Raw genomic sequence first — 11,838 nt, forward strand, 5'->3', positions numbered from 1 at the left:
ACAAAAGATCACCCAATACAGTCACTTTTCATTCAACAATAAATTCATACTTAGATGCTAAATAAGGATGCCTACACATAATCCTGAAGGGCTAGAGTTAAACCAAATTTGGAATCTATAATTTACTAGCTGTATGATCACAGGTAAGGTACAAGAAACCGAGGTTTCTTCACCTGTAAAATGTGGATTAAATATGGTAATTATCTACTTTTTTAAAGGACATCTGACACATAATAATCATTTTAATATTAACTTTTGTTTTCTCCATTATTTAGAGTAGAACAGTACTCATATTTGTGTCTGAACTTAAGAGTGTTAATATCTGTCCTAGAGAATAAAGAAATGTTATAAATTTCATCTTTACATTCAGAATTAGTATATTTTCTTTGAATAAATAACTATTCAAATTAAACATTCTATCAATTACAAAAATATACTAAGTACTGATTTGCATTGTCAATTAAACTACTTTAAAATTTTTTATAGATCTGTAGTAGAGGTAATTTTCATAGGCCAAAACCTAATAACTTCGAAAGAGCTAATAAATCAAAGAAAACATTCTCTTGAATGAATACTTACCCAGCCAACCTTCCACTATCAAAAGTTTCTGCAAAATATACTTCTCCTATAGGTTGAGGTGTCTTATATTTAATCTGGAAAAGAGATTTTCCAAGTCTAAAGTTATTCATTTTCACAAATATTTCAATTAAATAATCTTCCTAGTGAAGAACATAGTATGCAATGCACATGCAGGTAATACAGATATGAGGTGACAAACTCAAATAGGATACAAAACTTTGTATCCTAGTAATGATAAGGTACAAGAAAATATAAGAAATACCATGATGATAAAAATACTATACGTACAAACAGTGGATACACTGACCCCTTCTAACACAGAAGGAACAAAGGGACTCTGACAAGTGACAATATTTATGGATAAAACTCTTTGGGAGCAAAGGAAATAGCATAACGAAAAGCATGTAAGATGTAGAGCTTAGTAAGCACATAGGCTTTTAAAATTAACTCTTAAGTTTTACTGTTAAGTACCCTAAAAGATAATAATATAATTTTCCAAGATTAGGAACCCAGAGAATGAAAAGATTCTATGGAGATAGCATTGCAAAGCAATTATCAACAAAGCACTGTTTCAAGTGCCTTTGAAGTGTTAGCTGTTAGAGTGGCAATAATGATGATGGTGGCAGTGGTATTGCTGATGATATAGTGGTTCCTTTAATTCTCATAATATTTCTACGGGGGAAGTATCATCAGTAACCACTTTATATATGATGAAACTGGGACAGACAAAGTAACTTGCTTACCGCTGTCCAGTTAGATAATTGTAGAACTTACACATAAAGCCAAGACTGTCAGGCTCCAAAGCTCATACATTTTTACTACATGATACAGAATTTACCAACAAAATAATTTAAAAGAGTAAAGACTGATAAACTATCAAAAGATAATTTAAACTGAGGACGAATAAATAAAAATTTGCCTAAAGTAATAGGTTAGTCTGGATCCTCTCAGAATCACCTTGTTGTGATTGTATCTGTATGATTAGTGAGATTTCTTCCATTAGGCTTTAGGGGAAAGGGTGCAGAAATACTTTTTCTATTTTCACTGTCCCTATCGCACCCTGATAGTAAAACACTTCCTGTCTGTTTAAGGGAGGAAAATCAGTAATTACACAAAATTCCACATAATTACTGACAGGGTCAAGATTCAGCTACCAAAGCTGCCAATCTTCTATGAAGTTTACTGAATTACAACTTTACTGTTCTCTATATTTTTATAGATTGACAAAATGGGCAATGGTGTCACAAGAGGCTTCCTTCTGATAGGCCACCCCTAAAATCAGTTTATTTTGCCCTTTATTTATACTTCACCCTATGTAGATTACTCATGCTATAAAATTAGAAGCATCAAAAATCATTCTTTCCCACTTCTTATCATATTCTCAAAGTATCACCAAATAAGTCGAGTGGTAGTTACCTGTCAATTTCTTTGAAGTATTAATATTAACCTTCAAAGACCCTGTAGTAACTGTATCCAAGTCAGTAATTATTAGTACTTGGAGTACTTACTTTCTGCAGATTATAGAACTAGGCTTTAAAAAAATTGTCCTCACAGAGCTTAAATTTAACAGGCGAAACATACTATTCATTTTAAACAGTGAAACAACACATTTCCAAATGAAAAATTCTTAATAAGAGGAAATGAAGTAAAGAAATCTGTAACAACTACGTATTATTCCCTTTGACCCTTCAAACAGTAGCTGGCAGAATACAATTAATGCTTTCTTACCATCAAAAATATTTCTGATTATCACAAGGTTAGATATGAATATTCCTCAATATAAAAGCTCTTATGTATCATCAAGGTATACGAAAATCCCTGCAATTTCTCAGATTCCTGTTAATCACTACTTCAAAATACACGTTTTAACAATGCTGAGACAGAAACACGAGTCAGGTTTACTAAATGCCCATCCTTCACCCTCACTTCCTTTTCTAATTCATCCTCCTTCTTAGCATTTTCTTTTCTCCGAGAAATAAAGACAAATACTTTACTTCTCGAAGAATTGCAAATTATATGGCCTTTTATTTGAAAAGATCTAGCAATGTCAGAAATATGAATAAAAACCTTACTATTAGCTTAGTTCTCTTTAATCAGTGACAAACTCCTGTTTTGATAGTAAAAACCTCCCCAATATTTATTTGTTTAAGAAACTGTGCTAGGTGCCATGAACAAATTTCTGAATTACATGGGCACTCTAAAAAATAAAGTAATAAGATATTTAGAAAAAAAACAATGTTTTTCTATCTATCTCTGAAATGAAGATTATTTGAACTGAAATGAATCACCAGAGGTCAATCACTTCATTGTACTACATAAAGGAATAGTTTATAATTCATTTCTTAATAACCATACCTCTGAGGAAAGTTCACCTTCATTAACATCAATTTCTTCTGAATTTTCTTCAAAGTCTTCCATCTCAACATCATCATCCATAAATTCTGCATTAACTGAGATGAACAGAAGACCCAAACATAGCCAAAAGGCTTGGAAATGCATATTGATTATCTGTGAAATTAAAAGTAATTAGTGAAAATAAAACAAAGTTGTGAAAATAAGTGTTAACTATATGTAGAAATAAATAATTTCTCCATAATAGCTCCTTTATTCTAGGATGGCTTTTAAAACAAATCACTGACAAAATTATTTAAATTATGCTTTGAGCAAGTGAAAATACAAACTTCAAATCTTGTAGGAAACAGATTCTATAGATGCAGGCCTTTGTCCAAAAACAAAGAGCCAATGGCACAAAATCTAAAGATAAAGATGATAGTAATTATCAAACACAAATAATATGTAGACCTCTTTAAAAGAAAAAGTATCATGATTCCTAAATGTTCACTGAAATTGTTTTTATTAAAATGTTGCTTAAGTGTATATAAACATACAAATGGAAATTTTATAATTATAAAACCAAAATACATTTATATATAAATGCTGAGAAAAGATACAAAAAATTTTTTATCACAAATTTAATGTGGTAGTGTTTTACTAAAATCAAAGCACAGTCAAAAGATCAAACAAATATAGGGCTTATTGTAATCAGGTAGACTGCTATGGAGAAAGTTCTTTTGCATATATAATTCCTATAATTCTATGATTACATAATTACTTATATATTTATGGACAAAGACAACACAAAAATGATGGGTGCTGTCATTCATTAGAATTTGATCTCTCTAAATCACAAAAGAGGTATAACTGGGATAGGAAGTAAAGGTAAAGGGATCAATTTGACACAATGAAATAGGCTTATTTCCTTAATTTCCTAGTTATTGGCACAGAAATTTGTATATCTGCAAATTGCTTATTAATTATGAACTCTAAAAGTTTCATTATTCTAAAAGTCTAAGAGCCTTCCATGTTACGTAGTAAAAGGCACTTTGCTTGACTTGCTATTAATCATTTTTGAGCAAAATAAAAACACATAAAATACTACTAGTAATAATGAGCATTAATATAACTTTAGACCCATATCCTCTCTTTCAAATGAATGTACACTTTAGGTTCCAAATAATTAATTTGTTGAAAAAAATACATTCTAAGTGCTTTGTTTGAGCTCTGGTGTACTGGGCTGCCAAGGAAGAGTTAAGAGGAAGCCAAGCAGGCAGTGCTCTATCTGGAACTCTACCCTTAACTCAACCAGAGCACACCAGTTTTATTTGTATTCTATATTATAGTTTTTCCTGACTTTTCCTTAGAAATAGTTGCCAATGCTTCAGAAAAAAGTTCAGAAAACACTTTGTCTTGAAAGTTTGTTTCTTCTTTAAAATTCTATGATCTTATATTTACATAAAAGAACTAGCTAATTTAATCTTTGCAGCCCAGGACATGAATAGCGTAGGTACTATTCCCAATCGACAAAACAAAAACAGATATTTTTAAAGAACTGCAATTGGTTACAAGGCATTCTGTAGACAATGCAGTTGTATTGTTTTTATTTGTTCCTTTTTTAAAAAAAAATCAGAAATACAGACTTAATACTTTCTGTGTAATGCTGCAGTATCCTATCATTCTTCAATGCTGCACCAGCTGACAACTGAGAATTAGATCATGAAGTTCACAGTATTGAAATCTGTCTCACAATGGTGCCAACATGTTATCAAGTTCCAAACAAAACTATGAGGTTTGTCACATCTCATTTCTTAGAGAGAGGTATGCTATTGACAAGTCTGTACTGACACTCTGAGAGGCCAGATGCTGGTGTAATACTACAAGAAAATCAAGTAGTTAGTTTATGCATTTAAAATTGTTTTAAATCACATGGTAAAACATATTCTCATTGTTGTACAACTAATTTCCAAAACTTTCTTCATGCTCTAAAACTAAAACGCTACACACATTTAACAACTCCCCACTACCCTTCCCTCCAGCCCCTGGAAACCACCTTTCTAATATCTATCTGTATGATTTTGACTACTCTAGGTACTGCATATAAGTGGAATCATACAGTATTGGCCTTTCTGTAACTGGCTTATTTTACTTAGCATAATGCCCTCAAGCTTCATCCATGTTGTAGCATGTATCAAATTTCCTTCCTTTTTAAAGCTGGACAGTATTCCATTGTGTGTATATACCACATTTTATTTATACGTTCATCTGTCAGTGGACACTTGGGTTGCTTCCACCTATTGGCTGTTGTGAATAATCCTACAATGAATATGGGTATACAAATAACTCTGAGACCTTGTTTTCAATTCTTTTGAGTATATACCAATAAGTTGAATTGCTGGGTCATATAATAATTTTATTTTTTTTGAATCCTCATACTGTTTTCCATTGTGGCTTTACCATTTTACATTCCCACCAACAAGGCACAAGGGTTCCAATTTCTACACATCCTTGCCAACATTTGTTCAAAATTATGTTTAATAGTAGCCACTCTAATAGGTCCTAATATGGGGTAGTATCATACTGTGGTTTGATTTGCATTTCCCCGATGATTAGTGATACTGAGTATCTTTTCATGTGCTTGTTGGCTATTTATATATCTTCAAGGGAAACATGTCTATTCAGGTCCTTTGCCTATTTAAAAAATCAGGTTTTGTTTTTGTTTTGAGTTGTAGGAATTCCTACAAATTCTGGATACTGACCCCTTATCAAATATATGATTGGCAAATATTTTCTCCCATTGCATAGGTTTTTCATTGTGTTGTGTTCTTTGATGCACAGAACTTTTTAATTTTGAGTTTTCCAATTTATACATATTTTCTTTTGTTGTCTGTGCTTTAGGTGTCAAATAAAAATTACTGGCAAATTCAATGTCATGAAGCTTTCCATGTTTTCTTTTAACAGTTTTATAGTTTTCTTATGTTTAAGTCTTCAATCCATTTCGAGTTAATTTTTGTCCCTGATTTAAGGTAAGGTTACAACCTCATTCTTTTGCATGTGGATAGCCAGTTTCCCCAATATTATCTCATGAGAAGACTGTCCTTTCTCACAAAATGGTCTTGGCACTTTTATGAAAAAAATTTGAACATATATGTGGGAATTTATTTCTAGGTTCTTTATTGTATCGCATTGATATATATGTCTGTCTTTATGCCAGTCTCACACTGATTTGATTACTTTGTAATAAGTTTTGAAACAGAGATGTGAGATTTCCAAACTTATTCTTTCCCAATATTGTTCTGGCTATTTGGGGGTCCCTTGAGATTCTATATGAATTTTACTATTCTTGCAAAAAGTGCTATTAGGATTATGATAGGGATTGCACTGAATCTATAGATTACTTTGGGTTGTGTTTCCATCTTATTAAGTCTTCCAATCCCAATGAACACAATGTCTTTCCATTGATTAATATTTGTTTCTTAATTTCTTTCAGCAGCATTTCATAGTTTTTCATGTACAAGTATTTTACTTCCTTGATTAAATTTATTCCTAAGTATTTTATTCTTTTTGATGTTGTTATAAATGGAGTTGTTTTCTTAATTTCCTGTTCATTGTTAGTATACAGAAGTGTAACTAATTTTTGTGTGCTAATTTTTTTACCCTGCAACTTTAGTGAATTCATTTGTTTGTTTTTTGAGATGGGGTCTCACTCTGTTACCCAGGCTGGAGTGCAGCGGCACCATCATGGCTCATTGCAGCCTTGAACTCCTGGACTCAGGTGATCCTCCACTTCAGCCTCTCCAGTAGCTGGGACTACAGGCAAGCATCACCATGCCCAGCTAATGTTCTGTATTTTTCTGTAGAGATGGTTTTTGCCATGTTGTGCAGGCTGGTCTTAAACTCCTAGATTCAAGTGATCTGGCTACCTTAGCCTCCAGAATTGCTGGGACTATAGGCGTGAGCCACCATGCCTGGCCTTCATTTATTATTTCTAACAGATTTTTGTATTGTGTTTGTGAAATCTTTACAGTTTTGTACATACATATAAGATCATGTTATCTGCTGAGATAATTTTACTTCTTCCTTTTCAATTTGAATGTCTTTTTTCTTTCTTTTTCTTCCCTAATTTCTCTGGCTCGGGAGAAGTGGAAAAAGCAGGCATCTTTGTCTTATTCTAGATCTTAAAGGAAAAGCTTTCAGTCTTTCACCATTTAGTCTGATGTTAACTGTGGGCTTTTCATATATGGCCTTTACTATGTTGAGGTGGTTGCCTTCTATTCCTAGTGTACTGAGTGTTTTTTATTATGAAAGAGTGTTGAATCATGTCAAATGTTTTTTCTGCATGAATAAAGATGATCATGTGTTCTCCCCTCCCTACATCGTTAATGTGGCATATTACACTGATTTTCTTATGTTGAATAGTCCTTGAATTTTAGGAATAAATCCAACATGGTCATAGTATATAACTCTTTTAATATGCTGTTGAATTTTGTTGTCAAGTATTTTGTTTAGAATTTCTGCATCAATAATCATCTGGAATATTGCTCTGTAGTTTTCTTATAGTGTCTTTGGCTTTGATAACAGGGTTATGCTGGCTTCATAGAATGAATCTGGAAGTGTTTACTCCTCTTCAATATTTCGGAAAAATTTGAGGAGGACTGGTATTAATTCTTCTTTCAATGTTTGGTAGAACTCACCAGTGAAGCCACCTAGTCCTAGGCTTTTATCTGCTGGGAAGTTTTTGTTTACTGATTCAATCCCCTTACCAGTTATAGGTCTGTTCAGATTTTCTACTTCTTCATGATTAATCTTGATAGGGTGTGTGTTTCTAAGAATGTATCCATTTAATCTAGATTATCCAATTTGTTGCCATACAATCCTTCAGTGTATTCTCTTATAATCCCTCTTATTTCTGTAGAATCAGATGTAATGTCCTTTCATTACCAGTTTTAGTTATTTGAGTCTTCTCTCATTTTTCTTAATCTAACTAAAAGTTTGTTAATTTTTTTGTGGACCTTTTCGAAGAATTAACTCTTGATTTCACTTGTTTTCTCTCGTTTTTCTGTTTTCTATTTTGTTTCTCTCTGCTCTAATCTTTATTATTTCCCTCTTTCTTCTAACTTTTGGGTTTCATTTGCTCTTTTTCTAGTTCCTCAAGGTGTAAGATAGGTTGTTAACTTGAGATCTTTTGTTTTTCATGTAAGTGTTTAAAGCTATAAATTTCCCTTTTAACACTGCTTTCACTGTATCCCATAAGTTTTGGTATCTTTTGTTCTCATTTTCATTTGTCTCAAGATGTTTTTCTAACTTCCCTTGAGACTTCTTTGGCTCATTGTTCAAGAGTGTGCTGTTTAATTTCCACGTATTTGTGAATTTTTCTTGTTTTCCTTCTACTATTGATTTCTAGTTTTTTTCCTTTGTGTTCAGAAAACTTACTTTGTATTATTTCAATCTTTTAAAATTCATTAAGACTTGTTTTGTGATCTAATATGGTCTATCCTGGAGAATGTTCTATGTGCAGTTAAGAAAAATGTGTGTTCTGCTATTGTTGGGTACAGTGTTGTCCATATGTTTATTATGTTTGGTTGGCTTGTGGTGTTATCTATTTCTTCATTGATCTGCATGGCTGTTTTAAGTTATGCAGTTTTAGTACAGCAAGAATTTGTTTACATGGTATAGGGTAGAACATTAAGTGCTAATATCACCCTCTTCCGTCCTTATGAAATAAAAGTTAGCATGCCCAAAGTTCCAAGCTTCTTATGTATTCCTCACTCCATGAGGCTTGCTGAGATCACTAAGTATCAGTTGTGCCTTCATAAGAAGGGAGGCACTAAAGAACTGCATCCTTCTGCACCAACACATATCTTTGATCTCATGTATGTTCTCTGCACTGCTTCTGTGCTAGCTCAATAACGAATTGAAGCACAAGTAACTTTATCCATGAATGAGATACCATTCTTCCCAGTCTTTGAAATCTAGATCAAGTAGTCTGGTCTACTTTAAATAATTACACCAATATCTCCTAAAAACCCTACTGGATCTCCACTACCACCCCCAAATTACAAAGTGCAGCTCATGTGCTGGTATTGAAGTAATGCTCACTGTCACATCAAAGATAAGTACGGCACACAAAGAAAAGACAATCACAGGATATGCAATATCTGTTGTAAGGTGTGGGAGAAATTGCTGGCTGATCACAAGGGTAATTTCCTTGGCACTAGATGTGACCATTACCTGGTTCCAGCCAATAGAATGTAAATAGAAGACCTGTATGCCATTGTCAGCCCTTGCCCATAAAAACTTCCCATAATTATGAATTATAATTCTTTATGATCTTTCCCCTTCTGGTTTGATGCAAGCAATTTTGAAAGTCATGGTTGAAAATGGCAGAATTACAAGGTAGAAAGTTGCAGAATCCCTGAATCATTACTTGGAGGAGAGCCATTTTATTAGTCAGAGTTCATCAGAGAAGCAGAATCAATAGGGTATGTGTGTGTGTGTGTGTGTGTGTGTGCGCATGTGTGTGTGTGTACATAGAGGCATACCTCATTTTACTGCACATTGATTTATTGCATTTTTCACAAATTGAAGGTTTCTGGCAACACTACATTGAACAAGTCTACAGTTGCCATTTTTCCACCACTATGGTCACTTTATGTTTCTGTGACACATTTTTGTAATTTTTTTTTTTTTTTTTTGAGATGGAGTCTTGCTCTGTCACCCAGGCTGGAGTGCAGTGGCACAATCTTGGCTCACTGCAACCTCTGCCTCCCGGGTTCAAGCGATTCTCCTGTCTCAGCCTCCCGAATAGCTGGGATTACAGGCACGCGCCACTATGCCTGGCTAATTTTTGTATTTTTAGTACAGACGGGGTTTCACCATATTGGTCAGGCTGGTCTCCAACTCCTAACCTCAGGTGATCCGCCCGCCTTGGCCTCCCAAAGTGCTGGGATTACAAGCGTGAGCCACCACGCCTGGCCTTCTTTCACTCTCAACACATCTATTTAACACACTTTTGTACATGCTGTTTCTTATAACTGCGATGCCTTTCTGCTGTTATTCAGTTTTAATGGCTGACTGAGGATGGGACCAACACTGGTATATCCCAGAAGTGGTGTTTGACAATCACCTATTACTTAAAGTTTTAGTTGTTATGTGGCTTCAGGAATGCAATGTAGAATGATATAATAAAAAGTACAATGAACATGGCACCATCGCACCAAGTTTCTAGTTTTATTATTAAAAAGACAAGTGATTAAAACTGCTCTGGGCCTGTTTTCTCATTTGCGACGTGAACTAGACAATCCAAAGATTCTTTAAAGTTCATCATTCTAGTTTTCTATTTAAAAACACCAATATTTATTAGGTACTTAAAAAGTACTACAGCTAACTTACAACACTGTTCAATTTCTAGACAGATGTATCAACATACTTCCATCATTTACACACAATAATTAACCTTATCAACTAGCTAAGACAGAGTACAGAATATCTTGTTCTGAGGATTTGGGGATGAGATCTAAATGTGACTGGAAGATCAACCAGTTAAGACGTGAAGGCAAAACTCCAAACTGAAAAGAGGTCAAACTTACAATGACCCAAAGGAGGGCTACCTCGAGTGATGTCGACATTTGTAAAGCAAGCAAAATCATCAGATGAGATCGGGATTTTGCCTGCTTTTAAGCAACAAAAAGTTTCTACGTTAATGAACCCTTTTCTAATTTGAGATTTCTTCCCGTGGCCACGTTATTTACCTTTTCTCTCCCAGTCCTGAGCTTTGGTTGCCATTCGCTTTTAACTCCCAAGCAAACACCTCCTCCTTGTTGCTTGGGCAGATGCTATAAATAAAATCAGCGAAAGTGTCTGATTGATGGTAAACAGGCCTGGGGCGATAATGAGTCTAGTAATTAGGGCCTCTCTGGATTCAACCAGCCCTTTCGCCCACCCCCCGGCGGCGCACACTGGGCTCCGCGCGGGTATCCAGGGAGCGGCCGACAGTCCCTGGTCCCACCGCCGTAAGGTGGGGTTCCTTCGCTTCCACACATGGAGACTGAGACAGCCGAGCCTATTTGATCTCGTTTGGGTTTCTGTAACGAGCAGTCAGCAGAGTGAGCAGCGTCCGGACGCCCCCCGGGCCCCCTCCGCAACCCTTGGGAGAGCGCCCCGGGGCTCGAGCGTGGAACGGGGCTGCAATGGCAACCGCTGGAATAACGGCCTCGGCTCCCGGTGGCTCAAGCCCGCAGGGGAGGCCGGCCGGGCTAGGCACCTAGCTGTCCCCTCGCCCGTCCGCCCCTGCCCGGGCGCAGCAGGTGGATGCGGCGGTGCTGGAGACACGAAGGGACCCAGGTGGCACCGACCCCCTGCGTCCACCCACGGGGCCGCCAGAGCCCAGTCAAGACCCTGGCTCGCTGCAGCCCCATCGCCAGACTCAACATCCACTATCACCTGGCCACGACTGGTTCAGCCCTCTGGTGGCAAAATAACGGGGTGCCTGCGGGAAGCGGCAACGACTCCGCTTCCTCACCCCAATCTGCGCTCAAAGGGCAGCGGGACAGCGGGAACGCGGCCTGCTGCTCACGCACCTCTCTTGCGGTCTGTTTTCGGCAGTGGCAGCTCAGATGTCCGAGTCGCTGCCACTTGCTCCCCGCGTCTCTTCAGACCAATCCGGCCGGCGGCCGCACAGCAGCGACTACTAACCGCGCATGCGCGTGCGGCGGTGGGCGGGAGGCGGAGGCTGCCAGAGGCGAGTGCTGCGCGCTCCTGCTCTGAGGGGCTCAACCGCCTCCAGGGGGAGCCGCACATGGAGCCTGTGCCGCTGCCGGCCGGTTGTGGCTTGGACCCCGCTGCCGGGTTAGCCCAGGAGGAATTCCCCCTGCAAGTCCGAAGACTTTTTCTCCTCTGAGCGCCCGCCCTCTCTGCAGACCGTGC

At 36.9% G+C, this 11,838-nt stretch overlaps 1 protein-coding gene across 2 annotated transcripts in view; it reads right to left on the bottom strand.

The window, feature by feature from the left end:
• CLGN (calmegin) overlaps positions 1-11,624 on the bottom strand; it is a 32,377-nt gene extending 20,753 nt beyond the window's left edge. Inside the window, exons 1-4 of one of the 2 annotated variants that reach the window (XM_058436770.1) lie at positions 11,493-11,604; positions 10,665-10,748; positions 2,935-3,087; positions 580-653 (exon numbers count right to left, since the gene is read on the bottom strand). In XM_058436770.1, coding sequence (XP_058292753.1) covers positions 580-653; positions 2,935-3,078 — 218 coding nt within the window. In that variant the 5' untranslated portion in view covers positions 3,079-3,087; positions 10,665-10,748; positions 11,493-11,604. Of the gene's footprint in view, positions 1-579; positions 654-2,934; positions 3,088-10,664; positions 10,749-11,492 lie in introns of both variants that reach the window. The other variant, XM_032147564.2, reaches the window with a different exon arrangement.
• Between the last annotated feature and the right edge of the window lie 214 nt (positions 11,625-11,838).

Source organism: Hylobates moloch, unplaced genomic scaffold (assembly GCF_009828535.3).
Source record: "Hylobates moloch isolate HMO894 unplaced genomic scaffold, HMol_V3 SCAFFOLD_3, whole genome shotgun sequence".
NCBI lineage: Eukaryota > Metazoa > Chordata > Mammalia > Primates > Hylobatidae > Hylobates > Hylobates moloch.